General features: G+C 45.6%; 2 protein-coding genes across 8 annotated transcripts in view; both read right to left on the reverse strand.

Annotated features, from left to right (window-relative positions):
• Nucleotides 1-13,180, reverse strand: part of USP49 (ubiquitin specific peptidase 49) — a 78,294-nt gene extending 65,114 nt beyond the window's left edge. For 4 of the 5 annotated variants that reach the window (XM_032649146.1, XM_032649142.1, XM_032649139.1 and 1 more), the window contains exon 1: nucleotides 13,053-13,180. The gene's annotated coding sequence lies outside the window, so the exon portion shown is untranslated. Of the gene's footprint in view, nucleotides 1-7,087; nucleotides 7,107-13,052 lie in introns of those variants that run through there. The other variant, XM_032649140.1, reaches the window with a different exon arrangement.
• The window catches only part of MED20 (mediator complex subunit 20), a 42,869-nt gene that overhangs the window by 26,424 nt on the left and 118 nt on the right, over nucleotides 1-16,327 (reverse strand). Inside the window, exons 1-4 of one of the 3 annotated variants that reach the window (XR_004352240.1) lie at nucleotides 16,113-16,318; nucleotides 13,053-13,207; nucleotides 9,112-9,365; nucleotides 7,088-7,358 (exon numbers count right to left, since the gene is read on the reverse strand). Coding sequence is in view for 2 of the 3 variants with exons in the window: in XM_032649147.1 (XP_032505038.1) it covers nucleotides 7,143-7,358; nucleotides 9,112-9,365; nucleotides 13,053-13,207; nucleotides 16,113-16,141 (654 nt within the window). In the remaining variant the exon portion in view is untranslated. Of the gene's footprint in view, nucleotides 1-1,465; nucleotides 7,359-9,111; nucleotides 9,366-13,052; nucleotides 13,208-16,112; nucleotides 16,319-16,327 lie in introns of those variants that run through there. The other 2 variants (XM_032649147.1, XM_032649148.1) reach the window with 2 other exon arrangements.

Raw genomic sequence — 16,327 nt, forward strand, 5'->3', positions numbered from 1 at the left:
ATGGGGGTGGTGATTCTCAGTGCTGTGAGTATGTATTAGACCAGTGGTTCTCAAAAGTGTGGCCTGCGGAGCCCTGGTAGCTACAGACTTTTTTCAGGAGGGTCCCTGAAATCAAAACTATTTTCATAGTAATAAGATATTACTTGCCTTTGTCACTGTGATGACATTTGCACTAATGATACAAAAGTCACAATGGGTAAAATTGCTGCTGCCTTAACACAAATCAAGCCAATGGCACTAAACTGTACTAGCAGTCAAGGTATTCTTCACTGCCACCCATTCACAGGAAAAAAATAATATCTGTGTCACTTTAAGGAAGTCCTTGATGAAGCACTAAAATAAAAACTATTTGTTTTATGTAAGAACAAATTTTTTCAATAATACTCCTCTATGTGATTAAGTGGATGTAGGCATAAAGCACTTTTGTTCCTTACAGTGTTTTTCTTGAGGAAAAGAACCTGTGCAATTTCTCTGAATTTTGAGCTGAAGTAGCAATTCATGCAATACCATTTTTACTTGGAAGAACAGCTAACAGATAAATTACAGTCATTCAGCCTTGGGTATCCGAAAGATACTTTCTCAAAAATAAACAAATTGAGCTTGACAGCATTGATCAAACTCAAGCTCTCAGGCAAAACTTAGAATTTTCGAAAACATATCTGCCACTGTGGGCTTAATAGCTTCCCAAGACTTTTCTGATGAGATTGGTGGTGATATTAACAAATATGATTGTTTGATATTGCAAAATGAAATGTGTCAACATTTAAAAGATCTGCAGTATTTCCAAGATGACCAATGCATGATGCTACAAAACTGTGTATGGGTAAAAGATCCCTTCAAAGTGCAAAATAAACCAATGAATGTTAATATAATAGAGTACAAAAAGTTCACTGATAGAATTTGAGATTCCACATTGCAACTAACCTTCAGCGGAGCTGTGATGTAGTATCAAAAAACATCCACAATTATCGGAAGACGGTATCACTATACTTCTCCCTTTTTCCAACTACACATCTGTGTGAGGTTGGATTTTCTTCATATTCTTCAACCAAACAACAAATTTCAACACACTGACTGCAGAAGCAGGTATTAGAATCCACTGTCTTCTATTATGTCAGACATTCAAGAGATTTGCAAAAATATAAAACAATGCCACTCTTCTAAATTTTTTCTTTGAAAAAAAAGTTATTTTTCATTAAAATATTTTCCTTATGTTAACATGTGATGTGTTTATTGTTACTTTTAAGTGAATTAATACTTTCATTTTTCATTATAAATAAGTTTTAATAAGGTAAGTACCAATAGATATAACCTACATAAACAAAAGCTCTTTGGGGTACTCAGTAATTTTTAAGAGCATCAAGGAACCCTGATACCAAAAAGTTTGAGAATTGTGTATCAGATGGAAGCAGAAAGAATAAGAAGGCTATTTTAGATAATTCAAATATGAAAAGGCTGTGCAAGATAGCTAACAAAAAGGTTTTATTGTAGCTAGAGGGTTAAGAGCTTCGGTGGTTCATCAATGAGGAATGTTAAATAGAATCAGGAACACTGAACTTTCTTTAGACACAACTTTCTTCAGTCACCATATACACTGGCACCCAAAAAGCAGTTCAGAAGCAGGCACAACTAAGGCTTGGGGGTTGACGGGAAACAGGGATGGATGTGTTACGCAAAGAAAATATAGCCATTTCTACCCGACTCTTGTTTTTTTTTTTTTTTAAAGCTCAGCTTCTTTTCCGTTAGGTTGTAGGAGAACAAGTAAAATCCCAACACTATGAGTAAATATTAAAAATATATTTCCATGCTCTAGAAATGGTCCCTACAACTGTGCTCACTGATCTCACTGATTACAAAAATACACCTGTATGATAGATACTTTCTCTGGACTCTCTCTCCACATTGCTTCTTCTCTATTACAACTATTTCCTTTGCACTGGAGGAGAATTTTAACCTGCTACCAAGCAGTAATAACCCTATAGCTTCCCATCTCAAACATCCTAACTATACACAATACCTTTAGCACTATTAAAAAGAAGTAAGAGCAGAGACAGCCTCACCTTGCCTCCAAAGCACTCTTTACATCTATTCTCCCTTGAGCCTCTCAACAAGCTTATGAAATACGGAAAGAGGGCATCATTACTTCCACTACACAGATGAGATCCAGAAATGCCAACGTGATTGAAGTTACCTGGCAAGTTAGGGACAGCACTATGGCTAGCACGCAGACATCTGTCTCCTAAAGCAGTGTTCTCTTCCATTTAGTAAGCTGCCTCGAAACACCTGTCACCTCCACATTCCTAGCCTTGCCTTTCCCACACAACAGATGTCCGATATTGACTTCTGCCTTTGGGACAATCTAGGATATACAAATGTGGTCCCTAAATTCTTTTTTAAAGCCTCCAAAGAAAGCTCAGTAGAATTCAGATTAACCTTAAAAACAGGTCTATGCCATCTGATGGGGCAGGGATATGTTAGGGAATAAAACAGAGACTACAAGAGAATTAGGAATCTTTGCCCCGAGAGTTCCAAGAATCCTTTAACTTCCTAATTTCATCACAGAGGCAAGGAACTATTTCTCTGCCTCATCAATCACACCATCCTGAAAAATGAAAACACGCTCATTAAGCAAAATGCCATTACAACAGGATAATTTTCAGATCCCATGGGGTGTCATAATGGAAGAGTAACGCCTGGGGCCACAAAGAGTACTATAAAGATTGCTTCACACATATTTGCTCCTACTCATTTCTGAGAGGTTGTGTGTATGTATATGTAGTGACAAGATGAGAAGCAGGAACCTATAGGAAAGAAAAGAGCAGGAACACAGTCCAGCTTCCCAGAAACTGACTGAAAGGCCTGAAGACCTATAAAATGAAGGAGGGAAATCCCGAGATGGGACCCGAGGTGAGGATTCAGAAGTCAGTGGAAGGTCTCGCTTGCAGTAAGTCAGCCGGATGTATGTCACACCTGATTTATCTTTGTCTTCCTGCTCTTTCCCTTCACAATGTACTCCCTTTAGAGATTCTTTTTTTGGACCACGGATCTTTGAAATACTCTAATGAACCCTATAAATCCTATTCCCAGAAAACTGCACGTATACACAAAGCCGTGTCCACTTTCAAGGCATTTTAGGCCTCCTGAGGCTCCCCTTAGGGGCTGAGAACCCACAGTGCATTGAAGAGTCATGGCTTGCTCATACTATAGCCCCAACTAATGGTCTACTCCCTCATTAAGTACCACACAGTCTCCACAACCTGCAAGGGAAAGGACAGGTATGCTTTGCTTTGCTTTTTGTCTCAGAGGTAATGACAAAAATGAAATACACAGAGAACAGACTTCCCTAGATAAGGCCAAGTTAATGCTAATGCTGCATGATCTCTGGGAGGGATGGTGTAAAGATGTGAATACTGAATGATGGTCTAACTGTGTGACCTCAAGGGTTCCTTCTAACCCAAGAGACTGATTTTGGAATGCTCTACACAATGGCAGAGTTCTCACCTTGGGGGGAAATCCCCTCCACAAGTGACTGAAGGCCAAAGACAGCAACCCCCCAGGAGAGGACCAAACTTGTAACCCAGCCGGTCACCATTCCACACAGCAACTGTGACCGGGGACTGCTGCCGCCCAAGGCTCCCAGACAGCAGCAGATATGGAAAGGGAGGCTGTGGTGAGGGAAAGGCCACACATCAGTCCTGCCTGGCTCTAAATCCACTGTGAATATCCTCAAAATGTTCAGCCTAGAGCCCTTCCCATATTTTAAGTCTCAACTTTTGACAGCTGGAGGACACGCTTCTGCTCCCCGCACCCTCCCTCCAGGATTCGGAGAGAAAACTTTTCACTCATCCTGAAGCCTGAGGAATGAACACTGGACACAGTGGGTTGGGGCAGAACTGGTGGTGGGGAGGAGTGGCCAGTCCCTAGGTATTCCCTCAGTGGAGCAGTGACACCAATACACAGTGGGGGACACGTGACGACTTGGTACTCAAGACCTGAGGAAAGCAAGCGGGAGGCAGCCTGGAAACAGGTACAGAGAATCAGAACAGCACAGGAGGAAAGAGCAGGAACTATCAATGGATACACGAAGTGGACGAAACTTAGTGTTTCCCCAAATTCTAGCATCCTCCTTCCTCCTCCAGATTTTGCCTTTTGCAGGTATCACCTGCACTATAACTTAACAGTTCCCTTTAAGTGGACTCTTCTTAAAAACACGTATTTACCCTCATCCTAAGACATAAAGTGCCACTTATACTTTGCTCTAATATACATTAGAATAAGGCATAAGTACGAAAACAAAAATGTATTCCACATTCCACCTAAAATCACCTGGCACCACACAGAGGTCCAGGCGCCACCCTTTGTCACACGCTGGGAGCCACGAGTCCTGAGTCTGAAGTTTGGTCCTGACTCCAGCCTCACCTCTCAGCATGACCCCCCTGGGAGCCACCGCCTCCCCATCTTACAGTGAAGGAGAACCAGGTAAACTCTAAAGCTGCCCTGCATGGTTCTGACAGTCAAGGTTGGCAGATTTCTATGTGACTCTGACAAAGGTACCCACCAAGGTGACATGTTAGCAGAATCCCAGAATGTCCTGGTTTCTGCTCTTTTGGGGTAGCTACAGACAGGGAGAGGGGTAAGGCATCCGGAAGCAAAGGAAGGAGTGACAGGAAGACAGTCTAGTGTAAAAGGAGGAATGTCAGATTTGAACCCAAAATACAGCATCTCCATTTACTAGCTGAGTTTAAGTTTTTTTCATTTTTAAAATGAGGATAACCATGCCTCTTTTCCCTTTATACAAATGCTCCTCAACTTTCATTCAACCTGAACTTTCAAAAACTATACACCGACAACCCTAAACTACTCTTGAAAGCCCCATTCAGACGTACATACAAAAGCTGGATGACATTTGGGCCCTTCCCACTAGTTACCAGTTCAGTTTTGGCAACTTTGCTAGTGGAGTTGAATTTGTTAAATTAAAAAATGTATTGCATTACCCACCTTTTTTAGTAATAAGCTTTCTTTAACTGACGCAAAGGACAAAGATGGACAAAAAGTGGCAATTCTTAAAGCCTGATCTGGTGTTTACTGGACTTAAATCTTGGTCAAATTTGTGCTCAAAATAAGGGAAAAGAACAAAAGTGAAGTATGCTGGAAATTTATGAGTGAAGATTATGTCTAAAAGGCACAGATAGTTAGGGAGTTTATACTACTTTTTTAGTTTTTAAGGAACCCCTCCTTATAATGCATAAGTCTGGGGTTACATTTACCACACTCAATTTCTATATATTTTCGGGAACACATTATGTTCAAAATGCTATCTCATCTCATAGAAAATTTGAGGCAGCCTACAGAAAAATACAAATAGATAAATCTAGACAAAAGCAAACATAAATCAGAAGGCCAAAAACATAAAAAAATCTCTGCATTTTATTATGTGTAAATAATATCTAAAACATACCTCCATTTAAAAAAGTAAAAACAAAGCAAAGAAACAAGAAGCCGGGGGAGGTGAGAACAAGAAACACAAATGACAGGTCCTACAGTTAGAAAGTTGAATTGAGCTTCCTGCCAGCCAAAGCTAAAAGGGAAACATGACCACTGCATGATTCTTGTTACAGAGGCTTTAGATCTGAGCACTTAGATCTGAAAACAATTTCTCTTTAGGTGCCTTCAATGAGGGACAGTATCCTTGAGGACAATACTGCAGTATGTACATTAATACATTTCCTAAGACCATCTCTGTGCATCTAAATGCTAGCTGGACTGAACATTTCTGCAGCAGGAGTGGGGTAGGCAGACAATGTAGGTCAAATGAGCAGCTTGGAGGCTCAAATGAGATGAGGAGAAAGAGCTCAGGAAAGCATGAAGCACAGTGTGAGTACGAGGTCAACTGTCTAACCCTAAGCTCTGGGCGCATGAGAACTGGAGAGGTCTTGATGCTGAGACTTAGGCAAGGCGTGTGGAAGTGACTTCCCGTGTGACTAATCCAGCTAAAGTGGCTCTCGCATCAGCCCTATCACAGTCCAACTCATAAACGAATGGCTTGCTTACAGGGGTACTCTCTGCAAAGTAACAGCCAAGAACATTCCTGGGCACATCCATTGAGCTCCGTGTAGCAGAGGCTACTAACTGGGTCCCCACATCCATTTTCTCCTTCATCTTTTAGTCACAGAACCCCCAGCGTTTTAACTGGGAACATGACCACCCAAATAAGAGGCTCTATGCCCCAGAGTTCCTTTCAGCAAGATGTGGCCAGAGTGATTTAAGCAACTCCAGGTCATGTCCTTTAAAAAAGAAACTGCTTTCTCTCTCTTTCCCCAGTGGAATGTGGACATGGAGCCAATGTCTACTTTGACTCACCCAAGGACAACACCCTAGGGGTGGCTGAACAAGACAGAAGGAAACCAAGTTCCTGATGACCCTGTGGAGTTCAATCTGCCCTGGACCATTTGATTACCTCTGTACTATTAGAAAAGAGAAAAATAAACTTCTAAGAGCCACTGTACTTTAGGTTCTCCTTGTTACAGCACCTTAGCCTGTGCCTTAATATAATTCACAACAGAATGGAAAGATGTCCAGAGGAAGACTTCAAAGGACTCAGGCAACACCCTAGAAAAGTGAACTCACAATTCACTTCAGCAAAGAGGTCAGAAAATGATAACCATCAAGTAAGCTGTGCCTCTTACTCCTTTTCCAGGAGGGGCCCAGCCACATTCTTTGAGCAGAGGGAGAGGCCTTTATTACAGCCCAACCCAAACACAACCTGCAGCCTGTCCACTGTGGGCCTGGACCAAATCCCCAGTAGTTAGCAATACAGCCTGCCTTCCCCACCCTCACGAGGCAGGGACACCCCCATCCTATCTTTTCCCCTAGAGCAGGAAAGCTCCAAACTTCTCCACTCTTCGTAATTACTGTTCTTGAGGACAGGCCAAGTCCAGCTGAAACACCTGTCGGGGGCTGTGTGTGAGGGTCAGGGGAGGGGAGTCCAGAGCCCCAGAACAGAAGCCACAGCTGGGAACTAGAGAGGGAGGAAAACCTTCCCGTTTGGCCTGGGTTTCTGGGGTCCAGAGGCCTGAGGGTGCAGCACCTGCTCCTCCTGTGGAGTCCGCCTGGCGACAGCTCAGCCAGGCAGCTGCCAGTCACTAACGGATCCCCGCCACCGGCACCTGCTGCTGCTTGCGGATCTTGTTGAAGAGTTCCATGTACTGGACCATGGTGTCTGCTGGGCTGTAGACAGCGTCGTGCCTGTTCCCAAACACAGTGGGAGCCCCTGGGGTGTGGCTGCCTAGAAAGCTCTGCAGGAACTCGAGCAGCAGGCTCCAGCAGTCGCTAGCTACTACACAGGGGCCATACTCCACCTGGGGACCAGAAGAACAGAGACGGAGGGTAAGCGAGGGCCAGGACAGGTCGTCTGCTTCTCGTGCGCCTCTTGCCCCCCGTGCCCCTCTTCCCCAACCCTGAGGCAAAGACACACACCTTCTAGCACAGGGCTGCCCCGCAGGAAATATCCAACCCAAACACCAGGGATTCGACACACCCAGCATAGTTCCCTTTAGGCTCAGATAGTCTCATCTTGGGGTTATCAACCCACAGTCCTACGCACAAGACCCAGAAGCAGATTTAGGACCCTTTGAATTATCTCAGAACTATACAGTCCCAGCTATGCTGGATGCAGATTCATGGAGAGTTCAGGAAAATTCTGAGAGAGAAAATGAAGAGCAGGAGACTGAGTGTGAATGAGTGTGCGTGTGTGCGTGTGTGTGTGTGTGTGTGTGTGTGTGTGTGTGTGTGCTGGGGGGATCAGTAGAGGGTAAAGTAGACACATGCGCTCATAAGTCACTTCAAGACCAAACAATACTCCCTAAGTAGATAAAACCTGGGCTCTGACCCTAAGAAATAATTTCCCAACCCATGTGACAGGGGCCAAAGGACACATATCTTAGGCTTTCTCATTTTCCTTTCCTAATTTTTCACTGGAGAGATGGCTGGGGAAATTACTGGTAACCATAAGGAGAAACAAGTAAAGAAACAGCCAGGCTGTGTTTGTACTCAAAAGTTGGAAACGTGAAGGATAAACAGACTGGGTTTCCAGTGGGTCTCGGCAAATGAAAAGGGTCAGGAAATGAAAAGGGTCAGGAAATCCTGGCTCTAGAGGTCCTTGGAGTGTCATAGCAGTAATGACCACTAACGCCCTTTTCTTCAGTTGGGGTGCTCCTTAGGGCTGACCTATCCCCAGTTTCTATATTTTAAGTCCCTCCTTAAATGCTACTCCTGCAGGAGGCATCACAATCCCCAAAGTCAGCAGTGCTCTCTTTGGCCTGAACTCCCAGAGCAATCTGTGCCTCTTTTATGGCATTTCTTATAGACTAACTTCAAAAACAGTTTGTGTGTTTGGGCCTTGCTCTTTTACTAAATCGTCAATTTTCAAAAGGCAGGCCCTGTAGCTTACTTATTATTTTGGGGGGGACCATGGTAGATTGCAGACTCTCACTGGTCCCAAAGCCAGCTACTGACACACTCCGTCTTTGTCATTTTCAGTGTATACGTCAAAGATGAAGTCATCACACACATGAGAGTAGACAGCATGTCAAAGGGAAAGGCACATCTTTGCTTCACAACTTTTTTGGCCGTGGCAGCTTGTGGGATCTTAGTTCCCTGACCAGGGATTGAACCCAGGCCCCAGCAGTAAAAGCACCAAGTTCTAATCACTCGACCACCAGGGAATTCCCATGCTGCACAACTTTTCCACCTCCCAAAAGTTAACTGCACTGAAAGTTGCCCTGGTCTGCTCCAGTCCTTGTGATGGGTGACTGGTCCCTCCACATCAGAATTCACCTGCTCCCACCGCCCTCTCCGACCATCCCTCCCCTTCTCCAGCAAGTCAGCCTTCCTAAGCTCTCTACCTGCTGAGAACCCAGCTTCCCATTCCTATCTTGGGCTAGAGAGTCCCTGAGTGATTAAAGAAAGGGTAAAAGACGCAGGGAGAGGAAGCGCAGTGGCTCTGTGGACAGGAATCAGGTAGGTAGAAACATCTGTTTGCAATCAGGGGCCATGGAAATCTGCAGAGCCAGCCCCTTCAGCACATATGCTCCTATTTCACCGAGGTCTTACCTCCACGGAGATGCCTCGGGCACTGGGCCCCATTGTAACCGTGCCCACCTTCACTAGGAAGTCACAGTACTGGTAGCGGGTGCCCCGGGTCTCAATCTTGCTGGCCTTGGCACTCTGGAAAAAGCCCTTGAGCTTCACCATGAGCACATCAAAGTTGGTGTCAGCAACAAGGCAAGGGCCATTCTCAAAGAGGGCGAAGCAGCTCAAAGGGTACTCGGAATTGTGCATCACATACATCAGCTTCCCGGCCTGACCTGCAAGGGACGGAGATGCTACTCAGTATCAAGGCCTTCGTCAGCAAACCGCGGAGTAGAGTCCAATGCGCTGAACGAAGCCAGGTGGCAATCGAGCATCACCTCAACGGTCCTGGAGGGCGGTGGAGGGAAGCCCCTCGCCAACAGCCTTTTCCAGAGAGGAAGGGAGAGGAAAAGGTGGCATGTGATATAACCCACCCGCTCTACAGAAAAAGGTGAGGGGCACATGGGGAACTTCGACAGTGGATAATGGTTTAATTCTTAAGTTGAGTGATGGGCTCACAGATGGATGATTAAGGATGATGACTAATAACTCAGAGAGGATTTACATATGGTCTTTTGTACAGACAGGTATCACATATTAAGGAAAATAAAAGTAACAGCATTTGAGCACACCAAATGAAGCAGCTGCTCTCTTTTCTGTCCATCCCTACCTTCCTTGGCCTCCTCCCTCTTTGAAACATAGGAAGTGGCCCCACAGAAGAGTATCTGAGCACGAGGCTGGAAAGGGAGGCCAGAGCCTTCTCTTCCATGCCCAAGTTCATTTAAAAAAATTTTTTTAAACATTTTTAAAAATATATTTATTTGGGGCTTCCCTGGTGGCACAGTGGTTGAGAGTCCGCCTGCCAATGCAGGGGACACGGGCTCGTGCCCCGGTCCGGGAGGATCCTGCATTCCGTGGAGCGGCTGGGCCCGTGAGCCGTGGCCGCTGAGCCTGCGCGTCCAGAGCCTGTGCTCTGCAGCGGGAGAGGCCACAACAGTGAGAGGTCTGCGTACTGCAACAGGATGCGGACTTCTTAGTTGCGGCATGTGGGATCTAGTTCCCCAACCAGGGATCCAACCCACAGCCCCTGCATTGGAAGGCAAAGTCTTAACCACTGGACTGCCAGGGAAGTCCCCGTGCCCAAGTTCAGACTTCACCCTGAAGGCAACGGGGAGCCTCTAGAGAATTTTAAGACATCTAGCCGGCTTGGGAAGCAAGCAGCACAACTACAGCACAAAGAACTCAGGACCTAGAATCACAAGATCCAGTTTCAAATCCCACTCACCCATTCCAGTTTCTGAGAAATGAGTTTTCTCACTGATTACTATAGGTTTCCTGCAAGAAGGAAGGAAAGCTGTATAGATTTTTAGTTAAGTAGAAAATGGAAGAAGGCAAAAAGTGGGAAGCAAGGTTTGTTCACTACAAGAGTTAATGGACAGACTACCACAACCCCCAATATTTATTAAGTACTTAAACTATCCCCAACACTGTGCCAGGGTTTACAAGGCACACAAGCAGAGGGCTTGGCCCCTGGCCTCAAGAAGCTGACAATCTCACTAAAGATAGGTGGAAAACTCTTTAGAAGACCATAAAACGAAAGTGCTTGCCTGGGAGAGACCAGAAGTCTTGAGAAGGAAGGAAAGACTTCAGGGAAGGAAGTGATCAAAGTGGGCAAGAGTCAGCAGGAAAAACTTTCATGGAAAAACCAGGTTATGAAGAGAGGATGGGATTCAGGCAGGGATGAGAGCACAGCGATGAGAAAGAGTGAGGAGACAGGTGGGGGGCGCTGTGACCTCTACACAGGCCTCCACCGTGCTGCCACTTCCTGAACACACCAGGCTCCACACCAGCCTCCCCCCACGCCCTCCCCACTGCCTGCTGCAAATTCACACCTTTCACCTGAGAAATCCAGTTCAAAACATTTCAACCCTCCAGTAAAAAGACATCCAAAGCCAATCTGGCATTCTATTCCTGTGCAGACTCACTGTGATTACATGCTTAATTCACACTACGGGAGTCTGCAGGTGTTCTTACCGTCTCGAAAACAGTCGAAAGGCAACTAAAGATTTGGGTCGCAGATCAGCAGCACCAACCACCACTTGGGAACCTGTTAGAAATGCAACTTCTCCGCCCCACCCCCTACCTACTGGGTCAGAAACTCATGAGGGGTGGGGGGGTCGATCTGAGGGATAACAAGCCCGCCTTCCCACCCTCCAGGTGATGCTAACGCTAGTCAGTGTGAGAACTTCTGACCTAAAGGCACGGAGCCAGTAAAGCAGCAGAACCGGAACTCCAATCCAGGCCTTCTGAGCTCCTTCCATTCTACCCCACTGCCTGCTGAGAATGTGCTGTTTCTCCACCTAGATTGTAGTTCCTTGAAAGTAAAGGTCTGATGAGGAAAACAGAGCCCAGGCCAAAGAGCGTCTCAGAAGTAGCATGCTATCTTATGTCTATATACAAGTGTTTTGTTTTCCAAATGCTTTCATAACCGTTCTCTCTTTTGATTCTTTGTGTTCTTCCTATTGCAGTCAAAACACATGTTAACACTGCAATTTTACTGATGATGAAATTCAGTTCAGTTCTTAGCTACCATTTACTAGACATTTATTCCATGACAACCTTTGTTCTAAGTGCTTTGCATGTATTAACTTATTTAATTAGCACAACAACACTAGGAGGTAAATACTCTGATTATCTTCATTTTGCAGATAAGAGAACTGTATTGGGAAGGGTGCAAAAAACATAGCCCCCACCAGACAGTTTCATTAGAGGGGATTTAGTACAGGGAATGAAGTACAGGGGTTGGAAGAACTGAAAAATCGAATGGACTGGTGAAGCCACCCAAAGATTAGCAACACAGGGAGCCACTACCATCCCTAAGGCTGGAAGAAAAAAGAGAAGATGTGCTGTTACGAGAGCCAGGAACAAGGGCTGCTGAACAGGAGCTAGAACCAAGGAAGAAACAACAGCCAGAGACACAGCCCAAGGCAGAGGGAGAGGGAGAGAGAGACTGTGGACTCTCTTCCATCCTCAAATCTTCCCCCGTGCCTCTCACTGGCCAAAGATAACTTACAGGAGGCCTTGCAAATGTAGTTTGCAGGAGAAGTGCAGGGAGTGGATCCCTGGGGAAACAGGCAAGTGACCAGCATAAGAACAGTCACAGGTTGCGGGAATAACCTAAAGTTGCAGTTAGCTGTGGCAGAGCCAGGACTCAGTCGTCTGGTTCCATGACCTAGGCTCTTAGTCACTGTGGAACCGTCCAAAATCAAGTTACTACAGAGCCAAGACTAAGAGAACCCAGGTTCCCTCCAAAAATCCTCTTTACCTCCCTAACATCACCAACCACAGCCCATCTCACCTTGAAATGCATTTAAAACAAAAGCTGTTTCACTGATCAAGGTTATGCTAAGGAGGTAGCCAAGGCCACTGGCTAGGTGTGGGAAACAGGAAGCCTTTCTACACAAGTTCCCAAAACTCTAAAGCTCCAGGAGAATCATATGCAAAGCCTTCTGAGCCTCAAAGGAGTCTTTCTCAATTTTAAGGGTGCATGAAGACCATCTGTGGAGCTTATTATAATGTAGATTATGACTGATTACCAGTCAGTCGGTAAGCGGGGGTGGGGGTGGGGGGGTGCGCCAGGAACCTGCACCTTTAACAAGTAACCCAGAGGATTTTGAGGCAATTCGTCGGTGACCAACACTCTGAGAAACACTGTTTTAAAAGTGCAAAGTGCAAAAAGACTACAACACAGGCCCAGTCTAAGAGATGAAGTCAAAAATTAATGAATTCGGAAACTCAAACTCATCTGCCGCATGTCCACGAATACCACCCTCAGCAGAAGAGCAGAAAGGTTTCAATGAACATGAATGTCTATTAACTCCACGCCAGGTTCCAGCCATCCCATAGACCCATCTCTCACTGACCTTGGCTGCCAAGGGTAGAGGCAGCCGTGTGGTAGGTCTCACAGTCCACACAAAATGTTCCTTGCTTCTCTGCTCCAAGCATCTCCAATTTCCGGGTGAGGAGCTCCACGGTCTGCTGGACACTCTTGCCCTCGGCCACGGGCATCTGGGACACACTGGAAGAGAGAGGACCAAAATCATCATGCACGTGTACTCATTAAGTCACTCACTCACCCGCAGAATCACAGCTCCTCAGGGCCAGTAGTTACCTTAGACACCATCAACCCAGACCTCCTCATTTTAAAGACAGGGAAACAGAGGCCCACAGTCCCCGAGAGCTTTGCTAAGAACCAGAGCAGGTCTCAGGACTCAGGTCTATGGAAACAGCATTTCCCGAGTGTGGTATGTGTGCCAATGTTTAAGAGAAGATTTTAGGTGGCATACAGACTGAGCATGCAGTAACACTGAATTATACGACGAGAAAGGGATTTCCTCTGCGTTTCTTTCAGCTCTGACTACATCAAAGACAAAGCCTCAGCTTGGGGTTATTATGTTTTTACCAACTCTCTAACACTTTGCACGTGGGCTGTCCAGCACAGCAGCCACAAGCCACATGCGGCTATTTACACTTAAGTGAATAAAACAAATTAAAACTTCAACTCCTCAGCTGCACAGTACCCACATTTCAAGGGCTCGACAGCCACACATGGCTGGGGGCTAGTGTACTGGGTAGTGCTGACACAGAACATTTCCATTGATGCAGAAAGTTCTAAGGATCCTGGGATCAAAGAGAAAGCAAGCCTCAAGTTTCTAATCTTTGGGAGTGAGAGGCAACAGTACGTACAAGAATTTAACCGAAACAATGAAACAAAAAGTTATTTCCAAGATTTCCTTCTATGGTGAGCGAAACTGGCTTCCCCTTTAGAGTGGTAGGAAACAAGCACTAACTATGTGCCATGCAGTGTCCAAAGGTCTTTAGATAAATTAACTCTTTGAATCTTCACATCAACCTTATAAGATATAATATTATTATCTCTTCATTGTCAATGAGGAAACTGAAGTACAGAGGGGTTGAATAACTCACACAAGGTCACAAAGCTTGGTGTGGTGTGGCGTGACCAAACTTCAAAGCCAGGCGAGCTGGCTCCATATCCGTGCTCTTAACCAGTCTACCAGAATGCTTCCCCAGGAATATAGTTTTCTGTTAAAATACTTTTAAGGAAAAGAAACAGAATCCAAAGAAGACATTAATAAATAATAGTTCAGGGGATTTCCCTGGTGGCACAGTGGTTAAGAATCCGCCTGTCAATGCAGGGGACACGGGTTCGAGCCCTAGTCCGGGCAGATCCCACATGCCGTGGAGCAACTAAGCCCATGCACCACAAATACTGAGCCTGCGCTCTAGAGCCTGCGAGCCACAATTACTGAGCCCGCGTGCCACAACTACTGAAGCCCGTGTGCCTACTGACGCCCATGTGCCTAGAGCCCGTGCTCTGCAACAAGAGAAGCCACCACAATGAGAAGCCCGCACAAGGCAATGAAGAGCAGCCCCCACTCACGGCAACTAGCGAAAGCCCACGCGCAGCAACGAAGACCCAATGCAGCCAAAATATAAATTAAATAAACAAATAAATAATAGTTCAAGTGCTACATGACAAAATAAAAATCATAAATACAGTCATACGTGGCTGAATTTGGGGAGACACTGCATTGCTTTATGATCAATCATAATCAACTAAATGAAGCTATAAAATTAGAGTCCTACTGTTGCTAAAAAATTGTCACTACTCTCCATCAGAAAAAGCACTGACAAGCAATGATGATGATGCTTATGTGCCTGCTTTTGAAATAAAAGAGAACCCCTGGGACTTCCCTGCCAGTCCAATGGTTAAGAATCTGCACTTCCAATGCAGGGGGCGAGGGTTCGATCCCTGGTAGGGGAACTAAGATCCCACATGGCACAGCGGAGGCCCCCCCAAAAAAAGAATCCCTAAGGTAATGCTACCGGGGTCAGAAGTCCTAGAAGCCTGAAAAAGTTGAGAAGCATCCCAACCGACAGAGAGCCCTTTCTCTCTGTCTGCCTTCTGCACTGGAAAGAACAGGGTTCCATGCCTCTGTGCAGCAAACTTTTTTTTTTTTTGGTTGAGCCCCGCGGCATACCAGATCTTAGTTCCGCGAACGTTCCGCAAACAGGGAGGCACGGAACTCTTAGTTTCCTGCAGTGGAAGCGTGGAGTCTTAACCACTGGACCGCCAGGGAAGTCCTCAGCAAACTTTTCGTTCACGTTCCTCACATCCTTCTTACACTAAAGGACTTCGAAGGAAACTCATGATGTCAACTGCAGGAAGCAAATGTGCAGTCCCTGACAAACCTGCAAGACCTGGGCTACCAGGAGGACGAGTTCCCACAGGCTCTTATATGAAAAGCCTAGAGCCACTGACTTCAGATACCCTGGCCTCTAGCCCTCTCTGACCAGAAAGATGCTCAAGATATGTATATATATATATATATATATATATATATATATATATATATATATATATGTATATACATATATATATATATATATATATATATAAAAGCCCTGAAATCTAGCATTTTGGAACTAATGCCTCCAAGAAAATTAGACCCATATTTTTCCCTGCCACACTGACTTATAACATGTTAGAGATAATAAGTCCATAGAAACTAAACCAACCATGTAATTAAACATAGTAAGAAACAGGTCCTGAAGAGGTGATGTACCTGGAATCCCAATCTCCTAATTCCCGATAGCTTCTTTTTTTCCCTCTAGACCCAAGATCTTAAAATGGCCAAACTAGGACCATACACAGGCTGGTGTAACCGCATTTAGTGGCTGTAGGGAGGGGCAGGCGAAAACCTTAAAAAGATACTGTCTGCCTGTTGCCTATCCCCCACCATCCAGCCCTGCCTGCAAATGGGTCCTAGTCCCGATATCCTACTTCCGACCCTAAAGTTCCACCCCGGGCAGTAGTATGGCCTCACGGGCAGCAAAACGTACCAAGAAAAAGGGAAGGAGGCACACGACAATTGATGGGTTCTTAAGATAAAACCTTTTACCTGCCGCCTTCCAGGAGGAAGGGGCGCATCTCCGAGGGAAAAGTCCCGCAGATTCCGCAGCCCTCACGGTGGCCCCCTCACCCACACAACACGAGGACATCTTGCTCAGCTCCCGGGGGGCGGCGGACCCTGGTCCCGATCCTCCTCCCGGGTACACTGGAGGTTCCGAGGGCCTTCAAGACCCCAAGACCCGCCCCCACAAAATCCCTTGAAGT

This window comes from Phocoena sinus, chromosome 11 (genome assembly GCF_008692025.1).
Source record: "Phocoena sinus isolate mPhoSin1 chromosome 11, mPhoSin1.pri, whole genome shotgun sequence".
Taxonomy (NCBI): domain Eukaryota; kingdom Metazoa; phylum Chordata; class Mammalia; order Artiodactyla; family Phocoenidae; genus Phocoena; species Phocoena sinus.